The sequence below is a fragment of the Cervus elaphus genome, chromosome 9 (assembly GCF_910594005.1).
Source record: "Cervus elaphus chromosome 9, mCerEla1.1, whole genome shotgun sequence".
NCBI lineage: Eukaryota > Metazoa > Chordata > Mammalia > Artiodactyla > Cervidae > Cervus > Cervus elaphus.
This window is the reverse complement of record NC_057823.1, coordinates 7,866,315-7,889,512: the sequence shown is the minus strand read 5'-3', so window position 1 is coordinate 7,889,512 and position 23,198 is coordinate 7,866,315. Positions and strand designations below refer to the sequence as shown.

Below are 23,198 nucleotides of genomic sequence, written 5' to 3'. Positions count from 1 at the left end.
ATGGAGCTCTGCTCATGTGCGATTCACCTCTGGCTGAGGATACAACAGACTTACAACAAGAAAGTAGTTGCAAAATCGTTAAGAGCTCTCTGCTGGAAACAAACAAAAATGGTGAGAAGGAATAACAGAGGAACACCTATAGAGCTAAGGCAGCCAGAAAATAGCCATTAGAAGAGGGGACATTTAAGCTAAAATCAGAAAGATAAAGAGCCGGCTTCCTGAAAAGCCACACGGGGACTGACCTGGGCAGAGCAAGAAGCCCAACGGACCAGCAAGGGTCCAATGTGGTCAGACGGGACAGTTCCGGAGTGGGCCTCACAGGGAGTGGTGGGAGAAGATAGGGAGTCTGAGTTTTACTTAAAGGGTTTTAAGAAGCCACAGGGGAGTATTAAGCTGATAACGTCCAACTGGTACTTTTATTTGTCAGATCATTCCAGCTACTGATTGGACAGAGTAAGGAGGAAACAACCAGGAGGCTTACTGGCTGTAAGCAAAAGATGATGGTGTCTTCAGACAAGGGTGGTAGTTGTGGAGATAGAAAAGCCACCTTGAAGGTTCCTCGTGGGGCTCAAAATAAAATCCAAACTCTGAAAGCTGATTTTCAAGGCCCTGCCAGAGATAACCCCTCTTCCCACTTCCAGCTCATCCCTGATATTCCTCAAAATAACAAACCCTCAAGGCCTTTGCACTTGCTGTTCCTCTCTCCATGGAAGGCTCTGACTTCCAACAGTTGGCACCTTCTCATCTCAAATGTCTTCTGCTCAAAAAGGTCTTCCTTGACCACTCAATCTCAGCAGCCTCCATTTCCACTCTCTCAAGTCACTATAACTCTCTGTAAACATCTCCTCCTTGTGCATTGCATGATGCCTCGGTAAAAATAACCTTCAGTAAGACACGACCCCATTTTGGATACCACTGCATCCTCAGCAACTAACACTGTGCCTAGCACATAAAGAATATTTGTTGAATGCGTACCAGTCTGGGGGCGCTAGAACTAGGAGAGAGGGAGGGGCAAGGTTTATGGTAAAAGGGGGGGGCTCTAAAGACCCAGAAAAATGTGTACAGGGAGTCAGAGTGCAGTTCGGAAAAGCAGCTTTTCCAGAAAGTGGGATAGAGGCCAGGAAGGAGCTACTACGAAGAGGGGGCGCAGAACAGCCGAAGGTTGCCGCTTGTTCGGGGAGCGGAGCTTGGAGCAGCCCTTAAGGCGGTTAGCTCGGAAAGCAGGCGCAGGGCAGATATCGGCGGTGGCCTTTGAGGAAAGCCTGGCGTCCTCACCAAACCAGCGGTGGGGGCGGGGAGGATAACTGGGTCTCGGGGGGGGGGGGGGTCCCAGGAGACTGGGGTGGTGCAGAAGCCGCCTCTTCCAGACGCCTGGAGGCTGAGGCTAAGGGCCAACGGGTTGAGATAGGCCCGACGGGATGGCGAAGCAGAGACGCGTAGCCGAAGGACCCAGGCGGACGCTTGAGGGGAGGCGGGGGCTGTTACCTGCAACATCCCGGTTGTCCATCTTGAGACTCATCCAATCCCACAATGCTCCGGCGCCACCGGAGGGGGGGGGCTTGTTATAGTGCGCTTGGCCTGATGGGAGATGTAGTCCGCCTCGGTAAGCCAAGCCCTACCATTTCTTGGCCACCTGGGGTCTTCCCCGCAGGGACGCAAACCTCAGCCCATCGGCAATCTCTGGTCTCAGTTACGCGGACCAGAGAGTGTCGCTTTTCTCAAACCTTCCTGGAAAAAAAAAAAAAAAAACCTTCCTGGAGCCGCGGTCACTTCAAACACAAACTACATATTCCAGGATGCTTTGTGCAGCAGCTCTCGCGAGAAAGGCGAGGAGCTCCGGCCCCTCCCAACGCGCCTGTTTCCGCCTCCCTGTGGCGGCGGCTTGTTGTTGTGGAGGCTAAAATGGCGGCTCAGGCTGCGGCGGCGGCTCAGGCTGCGGCGGCCCAAGCCGCGCAGGCCGAGGCGGCTGAATCGTGGTACCTGGCGCTCTTGGGCTTTGCCGAGCACTTCCGCACTTCCAGCCCGCCCAAGATCCGCCTGTGCGTGCACTGCTTGCAGGCCGTGTTCCCCTTCAAGCCGCCTCAGCGCATTGAGGCCCGAACACATCTGCAGCTCGGCTCGGTGCTCTACCACCACACCAAGAACAGCGAGCAGGCGCGCAGCCACCTGGAGAAGGCGGTGAGCGTGGGCTGGGCCGCGAGGGAGGAGGCATGGGTTCCTTTCCGAGCTTGAGTTGACGGGCCGCGACCCTGGCGGGCGGGGGCCGCCGCCGGGCCGCTTCTCTGGAACCTGGGGCGTGACTTCCGCGCGAGCAGCAAGACCCCCAAAGCTGTTAGCGTCTCAGGGGATCCGAGGGCCTCGCCCCGTACCTTACGTGGTATCTCTGGTGACAGGCAGAGGCCTAGGACTCCGCTCAGGGTACTCCGAGATTTGCCTCTTTCACGAGCAATACGGTCCCCAAATTCTTTAGGTTTTCAAGAAGATGTCATTTTTGGGAATCTCTGGGGACGCCGCCAGATCGGCCAGTGGGTCCTATAGCTTCTAGCTCCTCAGGGCTCAGCGCTGGGAGCTTCAGCCTGAACGCTCCCTTCTGAGGTGACTCGGGATAGGGGAGGGTCCAGGTAACCCCAGGTAACAGTCCAGGCATCCTTTGAGAACCTGAAATTTGGCTTCTGAGGAAATCTAAGAAGGTCTCGCCCAGGACATAGAAATCTGAGAAGGACTTCCAGACGGAAGATACTGTGCCCCCATTAGTGATGAGGGGAGTCATAGGCGGGAGGCAGACCCTAGAGATGGTGGTTTGACGTCTTGCGAAAAGCAGAACTGAGGGTTGCGGGGTCTCGATTCCAGGGCTCAGGACTCCTGCTTTCTTCACAACCACCTGTGAGTTCTCTTCCTCCCACAGTCCACTGGTCCATCCCCTTCAGAGGGCAGGCCCCATCTTCCCACGATAACTTGTGGGATCTTGCTGCCCCAAAGAATGTGGGAAAGTGGCCATCCCTCTGCGGCTGTGGAGTTGTTCCTTTCAGAGCAACACCGTGCTCCTGTCAGATGGTGTCTCCAAATGCCATTTACATTTATTCAGCTTAGAGGAGAGACTTCTTGAGTAGAATCAACGACCATGTAAAAAATGCCTTGATCCGAGGTAAATCTGAATTCACCTGTGGCTAGTAACAAGTTGCCTTGGGGAGGATAATCAGATCTGTGTTTTGCAGACTGTAGAGTTGGAAGGGGCTTTTGTCCTTGCTTGATCCTCTTCCTTGTTTAAGGAGTGAGGCAGTATGGGCCCTGAGAGGTGAAGTGATTTGCCCTAAGCCACACAGCAAGTTATTAACAAAATTGGTCTCAGAGGAAGGCTCAAGACCACCAGGGTGGATGCCACGACATTAAGTCGTCATTTTTGTGAAGTTTGTTTCTTCCGTTCATTCGGCAGATATTTAATCAGCTCACACTGGGTACCAAGCCCTGTTCTAGGTGCTGGGGATCAGCAGTGACTAATAAAACAGTCCCTGCCCACATAAGCTTGTGTTTTTGTGAGGGAGACAATAAATATGTGGTGAAAGATTAGGCAGTGTTCGAAGAACCATTAAACATGTGGACCAGGGTGAAGGTTGGAGTTGACAGGAAGCTATTTTTGGCAAAGGTAATCAGGGAGTCTCTATTTGTGGGAGTGACCTTGGAACAGAGGCCTGAATGAGGTGGAGGAGGCAAGCCTTGAGGAACTGCTCCAGGTTTCAGGTCAATCCCTAGAAGTACCCCAGTTGTCAGTGACTAGTTGATATCACAGTTTTTCCTAGACAGCGATGAGGCTGAGAGCAAATGAAGTGTCAGGCTTCGTTGGGTGTATGAAGGGTGGAGGCTGTGACTGCTGAGGCCTGGCAGCCCAGGACCTTCAATAGGTATGCTGGTTATAAAGCTGTCCCTTCTCTCAATTATCAACAAATCCTGTCACCTCCTTTCTCTGGTCTCCAGGCCATTCAGCCTGTTTTTTTTTTCTTTTTTTTAATTGAAATATTATGTGTTTTTTTTTTTTTTTTTAATTTTGTTTGGCCATGCTGTGCGGCTTGTAGGATCTTAGTTTCCTAACTGGGGATTGAGCCCAGGCCACAACTCAGTGAAAGCACTGAGTCCTAACCATTCAACTGTCAGGGAATTCCCAGTTGAATTGTAGTTGACATAACAGTACAGTAAGTCCCCTACAAACAAACGACTTTGGTTCTAAGAGCACATTCGCAAGTCCAATTTATTCTAAGTCCAACAAAGTTAGCCTAGGTACCCAATTAACACAACTGACTCTATAGTACTGTACCAACAGGTTTGTAATACTTTTCACGCAAATACTACATAAACAGACACAAAAAAGAAAATAGTTTTAATCTTACAGTCCAGTACCTTGAAAAGTAGAGTAGCACAGTACAATAGTTGGCATGCAGGGACTGGCAGCAGGACCACCTATATCACCACTGCGTTTGTACTTGCTTCTGAACATCCTGGGCTTGAAACAAAGATACTGTGCTCTACCCACTACTGTACAGTAAAGTACACAGAAGTGCAACCACTTGTAGAGGGTGTACTCACAGGAGAGAGTGCGCCAGACAGGTGAGCTAGCTTATGAGAGTGGACACATGGACACACAGTCACACCTTTGGAAGGGCGCAGCTTGAAGGGTTCATATGTAGGGGGCTTACTGTATTGTGTCAAGTTTCAGGTATATTATTTCAGCTTTGACGTTTGCATGCGTTGTGGAATGATCACCATAATAAGTTTAGGAACCATCTGTCCTCATACAGTTATTACAGTATTGTATGGACCATATTCTTTATGCTGTGTATTACATCTCCATTGGGTTGCTTGTTTCATAACTGGAGGTTTGTACTTCTTAACCACTACCACCTATTTCACCTATCTGGCAACCGTTGTCTATTCTCTGTATATATTAGTATGTTTTCATTTTGTTTGCTTGTTTTTTAGATTCCACGTATAAATGTGATCTTTGTCTGGCTTATTTGACTTAGCATAATACTTTCTAAATCCATTTATGTTGTCGCACGTGGCAAGATTTCATATCTTCTTTTAAAGGTTTTTTTAATTTCATATGGACCTTTAAAAAAAATTATTTATTGTCTGTGCTGCGTCTTTGTTGCTACGAGCAGGCTTTCTCTAGTTGTGGCAAGCAGGAGCTACTCCTTAGCTATGGTGCGTGGGCTTCTAATTGTTGTGACTTCTCTTGTTGCAGAACATGGGCTCTAAGACATGCAGGCTTCATTTGTGGCACACGGGCTCAGTAGTTGAGGCACATGGGCTTAGTTGCCCATGGCATGTGGAATCTTCACAGACCAGGGATTGAACCCATGTCCCTTGCATTGGCAGGTGGATTCCTAGTCACTGGACCACCAGGGAAATCCAAGGTTTCATTATTTTAATGGCTGATTAATATTACCTTGTATGGTAGCCATTCCCTTCTCCAGGGGAATCTTCCTAACCCAGGCATTGAACCTGGGTCTCATGCATTGCAGGCAGATTTTTACTGTCTGAGCCACCAGGGAAGCCCCCAATATTACCTTGTATGTGTGTACCTCATTGTTTTTATCCATTCAGCAATCAATGAACACTTGGGTTGCTTCCATAGCTTACCGATTGTATTAATAAGTAATGTTGCAGTGAACAATGGGGTGCACGTTTATTTTTGAGTGTTTTTGTTTTTATCAGGTAAATACCCAGAAAGTAAAACTGCTGAATCCTGTGGTAATTCTATTTTTTATTTTTTTTAGGAATTTCTGTACTGTTTTCAATAGTGGCTGCACGAATTAACAGTCCTACCAACAGTGCACAAGGGTCCCCTTTTCTCCACATTCTGACCAGCACTTGTTGTTTGTTGTCTTTTTGATGTTAGCCATTCTGACAGGTGCGAGGTTGTATCTCACTATGATTTTTGATTTGCATTTCCGTGATACTTACTATCTTTTCATGTGTCTATTCATCTTTTCATGGCCACCTGTATGTATTCTTTGGGAAAATGTCTCTTTAGGTCCTTCATCCACTTTTTAATTGGATTGTTTGGGTTTTTTGATGTTAAATTATAAGAGTTTTTTTGTATATTTTGGATATTAATCTCTTACTGGATATATCATTTGCAGATACAGTTGACCTTCCATATCAGTGAGTTTCACATCCTTGGATTCAACCAACCAAGGACATAAGGGCTGATTATATTCATTGTGCAAATTAGGTTGATGCAAATGTAATTATGGTTTTGGACCGTGAATTTTAAATCGTTATATCTAGGCTCAAACACATTTTTATTAATCAAAATAGGAACCACTACAATCAACACATTTTTGCCAACAAAAAATCAGTTTGTTTATTCCTATAGTATAAAAATCCATGCTTCGAGATTTGACAAACTTTTTTTTTTTTCTTTACAAACTCTTGAAAAGCGTTTTCTGGTTGTGGAAGCATTCTCCCTGCAAAAAGTTGTTTAGATGCTTGAAGAAGTGGTAGTTGGTTGAAAATGGTGAATATGGCAGATGAGGCAAAACTTCATAGCCCAATTTTTTCAACTTTTGAAGCATTAGTTGTGCAACATGCAGTTGGGTGTTGTTGTCATGAAGAATTTCTGTTGATCTACCTTTTTTTTTTGGTCTATCTTTTTTTGATAGAAGCCCTTTCTGTTGACCAATGCCAGCTGCAGTTTTCGGTGCATCTCATCAATTTGCTGAGCATCCTTCTCAGAGATGTGATGGTTTTGGTGGGATATGTGAAGCTGTAGTGGATCAGACGGGCAGTAGACCACCAAAACAATGACCATGACCTTTTTTTGGTGCAAGTTTGGCTTTGGGAAGCACTTCTTCTCGGTCTAGCCACTGAGCTTGTCATTGCTGGTTGTTGTATACAATCCACTTTTAGTCACATGTCACAATCCAATTGAGAAATGGTTTGTTGTTGCATAAAATAAAAGAAGACGACACTTCAGAATGAGTTGTTTTTTTTAATTTCTGATCAGCTCATGAGGCACTCACTCACTGAGCTTTTTCACCTTTCCAATTTGCTTCAAATGCCAAGCGACCACAGAATGGTTGACACTGAGTTCTTCTCGTAAGAGGGTCAGCTTTGATGATGGCTCTCAGTTGTCGTCGTCAGCTTGCAGTGGCTGGCCACTACTTTTCTCATCTTTAAGGCTCTCATCTCCTTTGCAAAACTTCCTGAACTCCACTGCGCTCTACATTCATTAGCAGTTCCTAGGCCAAATGTGTTGTTGATGTTGTGAGTTGTCTCCTCTGCCTTATGACCTATTTTGAACTCAAATAAGAAAATTGCTTGAAAAAATTAAAAAAAAAGAAAATTGCTTGAATTTGCTTTTTGTCAAGCATTTCCATAGTCTAAAATAGATATAAAATAAACAAGTAATGCCGTTAGCAAAAAAAAAATAAAAAATAAAGCAAAAATGTACATTAAAATGATGTATAACATAACTACATTTATTTAGAATGTATTCCAATATCAAATGGCAAATTTCAGCAATGCAAAAATACCATTACTTTTGCACCAACCCAACATGCCATTTCATATAAGGAGCTTGAATCTAGACATTTCTCCAAAGAAGATAGACAGATGGCCTCTAGGCACATGAGAAGTTGCTCAATATCTCTAGTTATTAGAGAAATGCAAATCAGAACTTCAGTGAGGTATCACCTCACATCAGTCAGAAAGACAATCATCAAAAAAAATCTGAATACTTTTTTTTAAAGTCTACAAATAATAAATGCTAGGGAATGTGTTGAGAAAAGGAAATCCTGCTATACTGTTGGTGGGAATGTAAATTGGTGCAGCCACTGTGGGGAACAGTATGGAGGTTCCTTAAAATCGAGTTGTCATATGCTCCAGAAGTCCCACTCTTGGGTATATATCCGGAAAAGATAAAAACTCATTCAAAAAAATACATGTGCCCGAATGTTCATAGCAGCACTATTTATAATAGCCAAGACATGGAAGCATGCTAAATGTCCATTGGCAGATAAATGGATGAAGAGGATGTAGTATATGTATATATCATGGAATATCAATCAGCCATAAAAAAGAATGAAATCATACCATTTGCAGCAATATGGTTGGGCCTAGAGATTATCATACTAAGTGAAGTAAATCAGGCAAAGACAAATATCATGTGAGATCACTTATATCTGGGAACTAAAATATGATACAAATGAACTTTTTTCAAATAGAAACAGACTCATAGAAAACAATATTACAGTTACCCAGGAGGGATAGGGGTAGGGGAAGGATAAATTAGGAGTTTGGGATTATTAGATACAAAATACTATATATGAAATAGATAACCAACTAGTCCCTACTGTTTAGCACAAGGAGCTATATTCAATATCCTGTAATAAGCCATCATGGAAAAGAATATGAAAAACTATATATATGTTAAGCTGAATCATTATGATGTGTACCAGAAACTAACACAACATTGTAAGTCAACTATACTTAATAAAAATATATAAGGGCTTGAGGATCTATGGATTTTTATATCCTCAAGCACTCCTGGAATCAATCCACTGAGGACAACTGTATCTTCTCCCATTCAGTAAGCTTCCTTTTTGTTTTGTTTTGTTAATATTTCCTTTGCTATGTAAAAATAGCTTTTTAGTTTGGTGTAGTTCCACAAGCTGTGGAAAAACTCTTTAAAGAGATGGGAATACCAGATCACCTTACCTGCTTCTTGAGAAATCTGTGTGCAGTTCAAGAAGCAACAGTTAGAACCAGATATGGAACAACAGACTGGTTCCAGATGGGGAAAGGAGTACATCAAGGCTGTATATTGTCACCCTGCTTATTTAACTTATATGCAGAATACATCATGAGAAACGCTGGGCTGGATGAAGCACAAGCTGGACTCAAGATTGCCGGGAGAAATATCAATAACCTCAGATATGCAGATGACACCACCCTTGTGGCAGAAGGCAAAGAACTAAAGAGCCTCTTGATGAAAGCTAAAGAGGAAAGTGAAAAAGTTGGCTTAAAACTTAGCATTCATGTAATTAGCCTCCAACTAATAAAAATAAATGAAAAAAAAAACCCTCAGCATTCAAAAAACCAAGATCATGGCATCCAGTCCGATCACTTCATGGCAAATAGATGGGGAAACAGTGAGAAACTTTATTTTGGGGGGCTCTAAAATCACTGCAGATGGTGACTACAGCCATGAAATTAAAAGACGCTTGCTCCTTGGAAGAAAAGCTATGACCAACCTAGACAGCATATTAAAAAGCAGAGACATTACTTTGCTGACAAAGGTCCATCTAGTCAAAGCTATGGTTTTTCCAGTAGTCATGTATGGATGTGAGAGTTGGACTATGAAGAAAGCTGAGTGCCAAAGAATTGATGCTTTTGAACTGTGGTGTTGGAGAAGACTCTTGAGTCCCTTAGACTGCAAGGAGATCCAACCAGTCAATCCTAAAGGAAATCAGTTCTGAGTATTCATTGGAAGGACTGATGCTGAAGCTCCAGTACTTTGGCCACCTGATGCAAAGAACTGACTCATTGGAAAAGACCCCGATGCAGAGAAAGATTGAAGGCAGGAAGAGAAGGGGATGACAGAGGGTGAGATGGTTGGATGGCGTCACTGATTTGATGGACATGAGTTTGAGCAGTCTCTGGCAGTTGGTGATGGACAGGGAAGCCTGGCGCACTGCAGTCCATGGGGTCGCAAAGAGTCGGACATGACTGAACAACTTAACTGGGTCCCATTTGTTTATTTTTGCTTTTTTTCCCCCTTGCCTGAGGAAACGTCCAAAAAATACTGCTAAGTTTTTGATATCAGAGAGTATACTGCCTATGTTTTCTTCTAGAACTATGCTTTCAGGTCTTAAATTTAAGTCTTTCGTTCATTTTGAGTTTATTTTTTTATGTAGAGTGAGAAAGTAGTCCAGTTTAATTCTTTTTCTTATGGCTGTCCAGTTTTCTTAACACCATGTATAGAAGAAACTGTCTTTTGCTAATTTGTATTCTTCCGTCTTTTCTCATAGATTAATTGGCTGTGTAAGTGTGGGTTTATTTCTGGCTTGTCTGTTCTCTTCCGTTGACCTATGAGTCTGCTTTTGTGTGGATACCATACTGTTTATTACTGTAGGTTTGTGGTATAATTTGAAATCATGGTGCATGATACCTCCAGCTATGGTGTTCTCTCTAAAGATTACTTTGGCTATTCGGGGTCCTTTGTGTTTTCATACAATTTAAAAAATTTATTTTTGGCTGAGCTGGATCTTCATTGCTCTGTGGGCTTTTTTCTAGTTGTGGAGAGATGGGGCCGCTACTCTATAGCTGTGGTCCATGGGCTTCTCACTGCAGTGGCTTCTCGTTGCAGAGCACAGACTTTGAGGCATGCAGGCTTCAGTAGTTGCAGCACATGAACTCAGCAGTTGCAGCTCCCATGCTCTAGAGCACAGGCTCAGCAGTTGTGGCACATGGGCTTAGTTATTTCAAGGCATGTGGGATCTTCCTGGACCAGAGATTGAACCCTTGTCTCCTGAATTGGCAGGCACATTCTTTAGCTCTGAGCCACTGGAGAAGGCCCCATACAGTTTTTAGAATTATTTGTTGTAGTTCTGTGAAAAATGTCACTGGTATTTTGAGAGGGATTGCATTGAATCTGTAGATTGACTTGTGTTGTATGCTCATTTAACAGTATCAGTTCTCCCAATTCACAAGCACAGTATAGTTTCCATTCATTTCTGTAGTCTTCAATTTCTTTCATTGAATGTCTTAGAGTTTTCAAAGTGCAAGTCTTTTACTTCCTTGTTTAGATTTATTCATAGCTATTTTATTCTTTTTGATACAGCTTAAATGGTATTGTGTTCTTAATTTCTTTTTCTGATAGTTCATTATTAAATGTATGGGAACACAATATATTTCTGTATATTAATTTTGTATCCTGCAACTTCACTGAATTCATTTATTCTAATATTTTTTGATGGCATCTCTAGGATTTCCTGTATATTGTATTGTATCATGTGCAAACAGTGACAGTTTTACTTCTTCCCATTCAGCCTGTTTCTAGCAGTGGTTCATAGTTATTGTATACATCGTCCTTATCATATTTTTGCCCACTCAGTGCTGTTTGAGGAGAAGGAACCATGTCTTACATTGCTTCTTTGTAGCTGCTTGGCTTTTGTACCTGTAATTTAAATTCTTACCCTTGTGGAGAGTTTTCCCTTGATTTTATAGAACCCTAAATCTTATGGGGTCTTCCACAGAGCCACAGTGTAAGTTCTGTAGCTCACTGTCATTATACTTGGAAATAAATCCCTTTCTCTGTCAGGTGCATCCCCAGCTGAAAGCTTGTCCAGGTTTCAGTTAAAATGCTATTCTCTGTACTGTTTCTGTGGTTGTTTCTTTTTTTTTTTTAATTTATTTACAGGTTTTTAAAATTTATTTTTGGCTGTGCTGGGTCTTCATTGCTGTGTGGGCTTTTTTCTAGTTGCAGAGAGTGGGAGCTACTCTCTAGTTGCAGTGTGTGGGCTTCTCATTGCTGTGACCTCTCTTTTTGCGGAGCACAGGCTCTAGGGTCTGTGGGTTCAGTAGTTGAGGTTCCCAGGCTCTCAAGCACAGGCTCAATAGTTGTGGCAAAGGGGCTTAGTTGTGCCTGAGGCATATGGGATCGTCCCAGACCAGGGATTGAATCCATGTCTCCTGCATTGGCAGGCAAATTCTTCACAACTGAGCCATCAGGGAAGCCCTCTGTGGTTGTTTCTGATCTCCCTTTGTATCATATTGCAAGCTTGCTTTCTTTAAACGTCATTCTTTTTAATTGTGCATTTTTTCCAAATCAGGCAGCTGTCAACTTTTTTCTTTCTTTTCTTTCTTTACTAGGTAAAGAATTATATATGTACTATAGGTAAAAATTTTAATTGATCTCTAAACTTGGTACCACATTTCTCTTCCTTATCTATTACTTTCATCATCTTTTGCTTTCCGTATAAGAGACTAACCTTGTGTGTGTGTGTGTGTGTGCACGCGCGCGTATATTATGTTTCGATTATTATTTCTGTTTCCTCCACTGTGTTTGTAAGCTTTCCAGAAGGAGTGTGTAATAAACTCCCCCATATGCTTCATCAGTTCATTCGTTAGGAGTTCTGAGGCATGGAGGGTGTTTCGCTCGGTCCTTCGCAACTTTATCCAAATTGCAGCCATTGGTTTCTACAGGCCTTTGGATAATCTGCTGGCTGTCTCAGTCCCTGGATCTGCTCAGCAGACCGTAACTATTAGGGTACACGACAAGATACTTCACCTGAGAGCCTTCCCTTTTTGATTATGATGTGATGTGGAGGTGTCAACAGAATTCCTGACTCTCCTGGGAGAGTCACTTCTTAACTAAATTGTTCATGATTATAAGGGATGTTGCTTTACCCAGAATTTGTGAAGTCATTTCTGCAGAATCCGTCAGATTTCATGCTTTTTCATTTCATGTTTGCCTTCTTATCCTCCCTCTTGCTGCACACCTCTTCCTGTGTGAATTTTCAGTCTTCTCTTGTCTTATATTCAGTTTTCCAAGCAGACAGTTCCATTTGTAGACTGTTCTGTTTCAGTCATTTGTGCTTCTACTGTGGAATTGAGAACCTGCATATCTGTATTTAGATGTGTATTCATTTCCCCCTTAACTTTTTTGCTTTTGATTATACTACCTTTTATCTCTTGATGTGGAACATACATCATTATCCTTATGCTTTCCTGATTTGAAAGCCACAGAGGAGTAAATGCCTCTTCTCTGGAATGGATTTCCATTGTTTGCTATAATCCAGGCAGTCATCCTTTGGATGATGTGCTTTTCTAACTGCAGTATCTGTGTTAATGCTAGTTTGGTTTCTCTGTGTATTTTTAATGGGGCTACTTTTTAATGGTTGTTTGACTTTGAAAGCTGCTCCAAACTGTGCCAGTCAGACACTCCTTCATTCTGCTTCCAGGTTTAGCCAAAGAGTCTACAGCTACCTTCCCGGCAAGTGACTAAAAGCTTCCTTTTTTTCCCAAGGGCCCTACAGGGCTCACTTCTGGGCCTTTCATCATCAGGCACAGCTGAAGCAAATCTTTCATCCTTTAGGACAGCGGTCCCCAGCCTCTTTGGCACCAGGAACCGGTTTCGTGGAAGACAATTTTTCCATGGACTGGGGTGGGAGAGGGGGATGATTTGGGGATGATTCAAACACACTACATTTATTGTGCACTTCATTTGTATTATTATTACGTCAGCTCCACCTCAGATCATCAGGCATTAGATCCTGAAGGTTGCGGACCTCGGCTTTAGGATCATGACCGTGTCCTGGTGAATTCCATGCCACATCAGTCAGGAGCAGAACGTGGTGCAGAAGCTGCATTTGTATAACTTGGTGTTAAGCATTTCCACAGAAAAATATCTGTGCCTCTTCTTGTTTGCATTTCCATTTTCTCCGCTCATTCTCTGGGTCTCCTCTAACTTTAGAATGTGAAATGTATTTAGGAACCATCACTTCATGATCCTAGCAACTTGACCCCTGCCTCCTCGGTAGCCTCTACTTCTGGTTCATGCCTAGGAATTACAGCATTGTTGCAGCCTTCCACAGGCCAGGCCCACTGTTCATGCTTCTTGGAGCACTGTCTCTTTGGATCCTCACCAAACGCACAAGGTCGAAACCATTTCCAACTTGCTGATGACAGTACTGACTAGGCTGCTTGTAGCATGGTCACATGCAGAGAGGCAAGGCTGGCTCCTAAACGCTGAGCTTCCTTCCCAGAGGAATTGCAGTGGATAACTTTTTCTACACATTTTGGTGATTAAAGTTTTTTTTTTTTTATAAGTTACCTTGGTTACGAGGTATAAGAAACCTTAAAACACTCTCAGCCTTGTGCTCTCTTCAGCAGCACCTGTACTAAACTTAGAATGATACAGAGAAGATAAGCATGACCCTTGTGTAAGGATGACAAACAAATTCATGAACATTACATATATTGGGGGGCCAAATTCTGTTATTTGCATGTGTAATCCCCCTTAATAAACTTAGGTGCTCAGAAATTTAAAAAGAAAACAACAAACAACCCACTCCCAACTCTGAAGTGAATGTTCTAAGGAATGAGAGGTCTGCTGATCCCAGCCCTTCCACCCCCTTAGGGTGCATGCTGGCCCTGTGGTGACCCTTGCTTTCCCTGAGAACCCTAAGGCGACCCCAGAGGCTTCTGGTAGAATCATTCACCTCTCTGCCTCACTCCTGCAGGCTCCCTGGCAGTGAAGGGGGCTCTTTGGCTGCTTTCCCATGTCAAGGGAGAAAACATAAAAACTGTATTTTAATGTTACAAAGTAAAACATATGATGAGGTAGCAACCTTGGGTAAGGTATCCTACATACTTCTATTTGTGACACGGATATATTTTCTATAATAATGTCTATAGATTTCTGATTATGAATGTATATTGCAAGGTTTAAAAAGACAAAAAAGCAGAATGATTTGATTGACTTCTGACTGACAAGCCTTAGGAAATGACTGGTTCACCTTGACATGGAGCTGTCCTACAGCTTCAGGAATGGGTCATCTCATGGGGACAGCTCAAGGTGTCACTGACAGTGACGCCTGAGCAAGAAGCGGTGACGTTTGAAGACGAGATGTCTTGATGCCATTTAGTAGTAGAATTTTGTGTTTATAAGGCGTAATCCTCAATTCTGTGGCTTTTTGTACAGAAGGAAGCCCTCATTTCCTGGTGATGCTAGATAAAGTCATCATTTGTGCAACAAATGTTTCCTGAGAACCTCCCATGTGTCAGCCTATTTTAGCACTGGGGACACATGATGAGGAACATTATGGGGCTTTATCTAATGTCCCTCATCTGTGTGTGTGGGACAGGGCCACAGTGCATGCATGGGAGAATAGTGGCAGGTCGTGGCTCTGGGAAATGGATGCTAAGGACCACTAGGATTTGTCTCCTCCAGGACTTGGAGCGTTGCTAACTCCCATGAGGGTCCACATCTCAAATGTCATCCTCTGGCTCCAAGAGCAGTACTCCTGACATCCTCTTACGCTGACAGACAAAGCCTTCCAGAAGATGTGCGTGTTAAACCTTTGGACGTCTTACCTCCTGGCTCTCCTGCTGGTCACTCGAGGCCCCAGAGGGGTGTGATGCTCTTTCTCCAGCCCTTAGGTCAGAAAAGAGAGAACTGGCAGAGACAGAAACTGATCACTAACAGACACATCTGGCTCAGAGAAAAGAGGTGTCAGTGGAGTCCAGCCTGAGTGTCTACTGAATAGATGCTGACCACACAAAAGCTCTAAATGAGGAGACATTTGATGGGCCTGGGTAGGCCTGGGCCTGGCAGCACAGGCCAAGACACTGGAGAAGCAGGCATGGCAGCGCCCTCGTCGGGCAGTGGGCAGCTGGCTATGTCCCTTCTCAGTCTGCCACCATGGACATAGTTTTTTGCGGGCTGTCCTCACCTCTGGATCTGGAGTGTGCCTTGTGTGGTGAGATCAAATTGCCAACATCTGTTAGATCACTGAAAAAGCAAGAGAGTTCCAGGAAAACATCTACTTCTGCTTTATTGACTATCCCAAAGCCTTTGATTGTGTGGATCACAATAAATTGTGGAAAATTCTTAAAGAGATGGGAATACCAGATCACCTTACCTGCCTCCTGAGAAATCTGTATGCAGGTCAAGAAGCAACAATTAGAACCGGATATGGAACAAACTGGTCCAAATGGGGAAAGGAGTATGTCAAGGCTGTATATTGTCACCCTGCTTATTTAGCTTATATGTGGAATACATCATGCAAAATGCCGGGCTGGATGAAGCACAAGCTGGAATCAAGATGGCTGGGAGAAATACCAGTAACCTCAGATACACAGATGACACCACCTTTGTAGCAGGAAGTGAAGAAGAACTAAAGAGCCTCTTGATGAAAGCTAAAGAAGAAAGTGAAAAAGTTGGCTTAAAACTCAACATTCAAAAAACCAAGATCATGGCATCCAGTCCGATCACTTCATGGCAAATAGATGGGGAAACAGAGACTTGTTTTTTGGGGCTCCAAAATCACTGCAGATGGTTACTACAGCCATGAAATTAAAAGACGCTTGCTCCTTGGAAGAAAAGCTATGACCAACCTAGACAGCATATTAAAAAGCAGAGATATTACTTTGCTGACAAAGGTCCATCTAGTCAAAGCTATGGTTTTTCCAGTAGTCATGTATGGATGTGAGAGTTGGACTATGAAGAAAGCTGAGTGCCAAAGAATTGATGCTTTTGAACTGTGGTGTTGGAGAAGACTCTTGAGTCCCTTAGACTGCAAGGAGATCCAACCAGTCAATCCTAAAGGAAATCAGTTCTGAGTATTCATTGGAAGGACTGATGCTGAAGCTCCAGTACTTTGGCCACCTGATGCAAAGAACTGACTCATTGGAAAAGACCCTGATGCTGGGAAAAATTGAAGGCAGGAAGAGAAGGGGATGACAGAGGGTGAGATGGTTGGATGGCGTCACTGATTTGATGGACATGAGTGTGAGCAGTCTCTGGCAGTTGGTGATGGACAGGGAAGCCTGGCGTGCTGCAGTCCATGGGGTCGCAAAGAGTCGGACATGACTGAGTGACTGAACTGAACTGAACTTGTTGGGTGAGGAGAGCACCCCTGGGCCACAAACTGAAAAAGAAGGCTTCTTCAGTCCACTGGAAGAGTTTTACTTCGTCTTGTTGCCCTCTTCACCTCTTTTGAGGGGCAGTGACACTCAGGTGTGGTCAGCTTTGTGCCAAGTCCTGAGATGTGGCTAGGTTTGACTTGGAAACTCCTGTGTGTGGTGGGTTTACCCACTCTGCCTTGGCTACCAGACTAAGTTGTTCAGAGCAGGCCACACGGAGCTCCAAGTGGAAGGCAAATGCTTCCCGTATGTGTGTTTTTATCCACCATGTACTCTCTCTAAAGGGCTCCCCTTGAGCATGAAGGCCTTGCCCCAGACAGGTCTTACTTACATGTGGAGATTGAGTCATGGAACTTCAGAATCTCAAGGTTGGACCAGGTCTTAGCATGTCCCTAACCCAGCTTTTTAGTCACATAGTATCCTCCAGTTGTCCCTCCCAATTGGTGGCCTTCAGGAGTGAGCATCTCTTGCTGAATGCTGAGTGAGAAGGAGTGGCTTCTGTAGAATGCAAGCCCCTACTTCTGTGTTTACCAGCTTTGTGACATCACACACATGGCTGGATCTGAGCCTGTCCTCACTGTCTCTGTAGATGACCTCCAGCCAAGAAGCCTCACTCTGGGGCCACACTCATGGCAGCAGTCACTGGCCATGTCTCTCTGGGGACCCTGAGCTCCTCCAGGCCTTGTTGCCTGGGGAGGGCTCACTCGGTCTGGTTGCAGAGTGCCTTTTGCCTGGGCTCTGTGTGCACGCGTCCACGCGTGTGTGTGTGTGTGTATGTGTGAGAGAAAGAGAGAGTGTGGGAGACAGAGAAAGACAGGAGCCCAGTGACTCTCCAGTGTTCTCAGTTCCTCTGTCCCTCTCCTCCAGTCCTATTAACTTCCCCCTCCTGGCCCACCTGTGTCTTTCAGGAGCTGGTCTCCAGACCAGCTCCAAGTCATCCCCAGCCTCTTCGGTGACTTCCCTGGCCACTACTCTCAGCCCCAGAGACATCTCTAGCCCCAAGGCTGCCCCGCTGGCCTCACCAACCTTTCTTCCTGTCAGGCAACAGATCCATGGACCTTCAGCCTCTGTCTCCTCTTTCTCCTCCTCCTCCTCCCTCTGCATCCTTCCAACAACTGCTAAAGCTCTGAGAATGTTTGCAGGATGGGCGGGTCAGCAGGAACTGCATCGGTGTGTGCTTGTGTCTTAGATGGTCTGAGAGACTAGTCATGGTGGTGGTGTGGCGGACTGCCCTGGGACCTCACCATTTCCTGCTGGAATGTGAAACTCCAGGGCACAGGTATCCCCAAGTGGGACCTTGTCGTTGTGTGACCCACGCACCAGCATGCGCACGAGCAGGGATGATGAGCTCAGATCTCAGAGTCACTGCTGCCCACCCCGGTCCTTCTGTGGTGCTCCTCCCTCCGCTCTGAGGCTAACTTTGCTCATTTCCAAGCATCTTTTAAATGTCCCTTTCCCAGGAAGGACTAACACCCTCAGACCTACTCTAGTTGTATTAAATTGATTTCTGTGCCATGATTTGCTGTGGCTGTACTGCAGTAAGCAACATGTGGTGGCCTTTCTGTGCTTCTTCCCCTTCTGAAGATTTGCTGCCCCAGTGAGAGAGGGCTCCAGTTCTGACTCCAGAGCCTGGCAAGACAGGAAGCCCATCAGTAGGGGAGCACGTACATGTTCCCTTTCCCCCAGACACACCACAGTTGCTGGATTAGAGGAAAAGCAAGCCCACTTCTCAAGCTGAGCAGGCCATCTTCCCACTTAACTGAACACCTTCAGTCTTTGGTGACAGGACAACCCGCGTGAACCCCAAAGTGGACCCAGTTAAGCACGCGCAAAGCTGCTTAGCTGGTCGAGAATTAACTCTCTTTTTCTTTCTCTTTCAGTGGTTGATATCACAGCAAGTATCCTTTCCTTGGTACTATTTCCTTTAAGAAAAGCTCCTTCTAAATAAAAACATGTGTTATAAACTTGAATTCTGCTTATAATGCAGACTTTGGGTGTGGGCTTTGCCCACAGATTCCCTGGAGCATCCCTTCAGACCAGCGGCTTCTCCCTGGGTGCTGTGCTCCTCTTCGTGCCCCAGCGTCTAGCTCCACACCAACCAGCAGCAAGCTCAGGGATTACTGGGGGAATACGTGAACTTGAGATTTTAGAGCTGACGGGGATGTGCCCCGCCAGCCAGCAGTGTAAGAATGCTGAACTGTGGCCCTTTTAAACTGACCATTTTGTAGTGTCTCTACTTCCTTAACAAGACATCACTAGATCCCACAGTTTGAAGATGTTAAGTTTGAAGCAGCGAGTCTTCTGTCCGAGTTATACTGTCAAGAGGTAAGAACATGTAAAGATTTCTGAAAGCAAACACCCTCTCCCTGTAGTGAAGGCACAGTGGCAGATTGGGACTCACAGGAGTGGATTCCCTTCTGGCTTTTAAGACTTTGCATAATCTTCCTGTCTTCCACACCTGGTGCTGGTGATGAACAGGGAGGCCTGGTGTGCTGCAGTCCATCGGGTCAGAGAGTCAGACACGACTGAGCGGCTGAGCTGAACTGACCACCGGGTACAGGGCAGCCATGGATGACCACTCGCTGACAACGGCTAGCAGAGTCTTTTTCTACTGAGCACTGTTGGAAAGCAGCCTGGTTCCTGGGCTGAAGATGATTAATTCCTGAACAAGTTCACATAGTTTAACTGAAGCTGGTTTCTGATCTCAAGTGTAACTGAAAGTTGCCTTTCTCTACTTTGAGCCGTGACTCTTGTTTCAAGCCCCTGGCCCCTCACTCTGGTTACAGTTCAGAAAAGATTGTAATTGTTATCAATTTGACTGTTCAGGAATTTGAACTAAAGCTACTTTCAATTTAGTTGAATAGGGAATTATTTTAACATCAATGCCAAAAAGTTCCCAGCCGGTGAGGCTAATAAAATATCTTTTCTTCTTAAATCAAGCAAATCCTTTGGTAAATGTGTCTGGGAATGGCCTTCTGGGTCCACAGCTGCTGCAGAGGAATCCAGCTTGTTTTTTCCTCCTTAAACATGACTGTCTCCTTTCAGAATTCCGTGGACGCAGCAAAGCCGCTGCTGCGGAAAGCCATCCAGATCTCCCAGCAGACCCCGTACTGGCACTGCCGCCTGCTCTTCCAGCTCGCTGTGCGTACTGTGGGCCTGACCAGATGCCCGGGTGCTGGTTGGGTGGGCGGCTCTCTGGGCTGGGCCTTCCTGGCTGCAGTGGAGGAGCCTGCAGGCCTGGTAGACTGATTGGAGATGCCTCTCCATCCTGGCTCTGCCCATACCGCCCTACCTCTGGCCAGCTCCCAGCCTCCTCTGACCCTGGCACGGCCTGCCCCCCAGCCGCTTCTTGCCAGCCCTCCGTGATGAAGCCCCATCACGTGCCTGTGCACACAGTGGGGCCTGGGCTGCCAGTGTCACCTCCCCGGGGAGCCTCTCAAGGCCAGGAGGATTTGGCTCAGAGGGTCCCCTGCTGAGGAGAGCTCACCTAGCCTGAGCGGCGGCCTTCTCTCCAGGCACCCTCCTGCCCCCCACGTGCACTGCCCTCCTGGGATCCTCCCATGGCTTCTGTGCCTTCAGCAGAGGAGGGAGCAGGCGGGGCACGGAGTCACTTGGCTCAGGTCACAGAGCAGGTGGGTGTGGTGAGTGGAGCCCAGGCTCTCACTGGAGGCCCCACAGGCGTCCCTGCCTCTCGGCCTGCATTTGGAACCCCCACAGCCCCTCACCCCTGAAGGAGGCCCTTCTTGTTTGCGGCTCCTCTGGCCGCTCCCCTGTGGCTGGCCCCTGGAGGCGGCCTGCGAAGCATGCAGACGTGTCGCGCGGCCCTCGGGGGTCTGAGCCCGCTGGCGTTCCTGCTGGCTCTCTGCGCCGTTGAGCTGGAGGCAAGGCGGCGTTCTGTGCTCAGAGCAACTAGTGTTGGCGAGGCAGCATGCTTAATCTAGCTCAGAACGGATACTGAGGCAGTTTTGCTGATGTGGGGAGGTTTTGTATAACTTGCTTGCAAGGTAGCAGGTCAGACACGGTAAGTCTGGTGGTTTGAAAGCGAGGGTCATTGCTCTTTTTCCTTCTCTCAGCAACTGCACACACTTGAGAAGGACCTGGTGTCGGCCTGCGACCTCCTGGGTGTGGGAGCCGAGTACGCCCGGGTGGTGGGATCTGAGTACACACGGTAGGCCCCCTCTCCTTGGGCCCTTTCTTCGCTCACTTGGAAAAGTTTGGCCACCTTGGTCCTGGACAGCAAATAGAAATGGCATTTCAGCGTGAAACGATGACCACCCTTATTCATAGTAAGAGACACGCAAATTCAGGCAGCCTAGAGATGCTTTTGCCCCATCGATTCATGAAGTAAGAAGTTGTTGAGTTGACTGTGTGTGTGAGGGGCAGCTGGCATTCTCAGCACTGTGAGCACTTGCATATTTCTAGCATCTCTTAAATAAAAAGGGCTCGTGAATTTGCTGGGCTGATCCGCTTCCTGGTGGGATGTGAGAGTGGTCCTTGTAGATACTGTGGGCAGCATGGTTGGCAGCCAGTGTCCCCACTCAGCACACCCAGGAGTGTTTAGGTATATAATAGGAGACAGAGTAAGAGGACATTTGTGTCAAAGACTGGACATAGGTTCATATTATGCATGAAGCTGCTTAAACTACCTGGAGGCTAGTGCCCTGGGGTTGGGGTCGGGTCAGAGGCCACCAGTGCCTCACCGTGTGCCCTCTTAGCGGGCCTGCAATCTCTTTTTACCCTGAAGAGAAGAATCCTCTGTAGTAGAATTCCAGACTCCTGGTAGCAGTGCTATTATTACTCTGTTGTGTGTGTGGGGGGATTGTGAAAAATTCTGTAACACAGACTCTAAGCTTGTCCCGTGGGCTCGTTGGGACAGAACAGTTCCTAAGTCTATTCTCTTGAGTTCTGGACTTGCAAGTGCTCACAGGGGTCCACACAGCTCCCCGCAGACTTGCATCCCTCCGCCACCCTGCCCTGGGGTGGACACTCACACGGTCTGGCCTGTGCGCCTGGCCTGTGCGCCTGGCCTGTGTTGTCCTCCTCACGCTGCAGCCGTTACTGGGTTTGGGGTGACACTCAGCGACTTGCAGGGCGTGGGGATGGCCACACACTGCACATGTTCACAAGTGTCTTCAAGACAGGCCTCTGTACCACTGTGGGCAGATAACTGGGTGGGCCTCACCAGGGCATGGCGCCCACAGGTCTCCTGACACAGAGCTTCTGATCTCAGAGGTAAGGCCTAGTGAGGTGATAATACGGGAACCTTGACGTGAAGTTCTGGACCCTAGATTTCAGCACTCAGACAGGAGACCCTAGGGTGTCCATGCTGCGAGGTAACAACAAAGAATGACAGGTGGCCGGGGGTGCAGACTGGGGCCCCCGTGCCCTTAGTCTCCTCACCTGGCGCCATGCCCACTGGGTGGGGTGTCAGCTACCGCACCTCAGGACCCTGCAGAGACTGGCGGGACAGAGACTCAGGTGTGAGCACACTGGGACCTGCAGGCTCCGCATGCCTGCAGCCCCACAGCTGGCCCTAAGAGCAGCGGTCTCAGCCACTGGCCACCAGGGGAGTCCTCACGCCATGCCTTCTTGAGCCCCTGTTTCTGCCTCTTGAGCTTTTGAACCTCATGAGTGCCTAAATGAGAAAAAAGTTAAAGGAAAATAAACAAAATAGAGCACGCTTATTGGCCAGGGTCCATTGTCATCCATCTAACTGCCCCAGGGGTTAGATCCCTGTGAACGTTGAGGTGTCCGTCATCCTCGGGGTTGCCTGGGCCTCCCAGAGCTGACTCCCCTCTCTTTTCCAGGGCACTGTTCCTGCTCAGCAAAGGGATGGTAAGTGGAGGCTGGGCAGGCAGGGTAAGGTGTGGTGGACATGAGCTTGGGTTCCCAGGGTCTGCCAGGGCTTCGCCTGCTTGCCATGTCATGGTCCATCAGTTGCCCAGACCCTCACGCATGGCAGGTAGCCCTGAGAGGCAGACCCTGTCCCCCATCCCCCAGCTGGATTCAGAGACAAAGCTCCGAGTCCAGGTTGTGGGATTTGTGCTGACGGAGGAGCCGCCTCGGTTGGAGCTGCCTGGACTTGGGTTCCAGCCTGGCTTTGTGCCCTCCCTTTGAGGTGCCAGCAGCTGCACAGTGCATGGGCAGGTGGGCGGCAGCCCTGTGCACCAGGAGAGTCCCCAGCACATGCACCTCTCCCCACAGCTGCTGCTGATGGAGCGCAAGCTGCAGGAAGTCCACCCACTGCTGACCCTCTGTGGACAGATAGTTGAGAACTGGCAAGGGAACCCCATCCAGAAAGAGTCTCTGCGTGTCTTCTTCCTGGTGCTCCAGGTGACCCACTACCTGGATGCTGGGCAGGTGTGTACTGCCTCCCACGTGATGGCCGCTGGGGAACAGGCAGGTGGTGGATGGGCCTCTGACCGAGAAATCAGTTCTGCGATTGCCTCCTGTCCCTCCCCACTGGCCACACTTCCTTGGTTCCCCCACCCACACCCAGCTTTGCCTGTTGGGCTGAGCACTTCACTCAGTGGATAGAACAGAGCAGACCC

General features: G+C 46.8%; 2 protein-coding genes and 1 non-coding gene across 4 annotated transcripts in view; 2 read left to right on the top strand and 1 right to left on the bottom strand.

Annotated features, from left to right (window-relative positions):
- SUGP1 (SURP and G-patch domain containing 1) overlaps positions 1 to 1,630 on the bottom strand; it is a 30,217-nt gene extending 28,587 nt beyond the window's left edge. Inside the window, exon 1 of the mRNA XM_043910829.1 lies at positions 1,486 to 1,630. Within this exon, the coding sequence (XP_043766764.1) occupies positions 1,486 to 1,519 (34 nt within the window). The 5' untranslated portion in view covers positions 1,520 to 1,630. The remainder of the gene's footprint in view (positions 1 to 1,485) is intronic.
- A 223-nt stretch (positions 1,631 to 1,853) lies between these two features.
- The window catches only part of MAU2 (MAU2 sister chromatid cohesion factor), a 34,291-nt gene continuing 12,946 nt past the window's right edge, over positions 1,854 to 23,198 (top strand). Inside the window, exons 1-7 of one of the 2 annotated variants that reach the window (XM_043910831.1) lie at positions 1,854 to 2,178; positions 18,528 to 18,545; positions 18,907 to 18,972; positions 19,693 to 19,788; positions 20,721 to 20,815; positions 22,455 to 22,482; positions 22,852 to 23,007. In XM_043910831.1, coding sequence (XP_043766766.1) covers positions 1,903 to 2,178; positions 18,528 to 18,545; positions 18,907 to 18,972; positions 19,693 to 19,788; positions 20,721 to 20,815; positions 22,455 to 22,482; positions 22,852 to 23,007 — 735 coding nt within the window. In that variant the 5' untranslated portion in view covers positions 1,854 to 1,902. The remainder of the gene's footprint in view (positions 2,179 to 18,527; positions 18,546 to 18,906; positions 18,973 to 19,692; positions 19,789 to 20,720; positions 20,816 to 22,454; positions 22,483 to 22,851; positions 23,008 to 23,198) is intronic. The other variant, XM_043910830.1, reaches the window with a different exon arrangement.
- On the top strand, positions 13,878 to 13,983 carry LOC122701126. Its single transcript, XR_006342974.1, has one exon. It is a non-coding gene; the product is annotated as a U6 spliceosomal RNA (small nuclear RNA).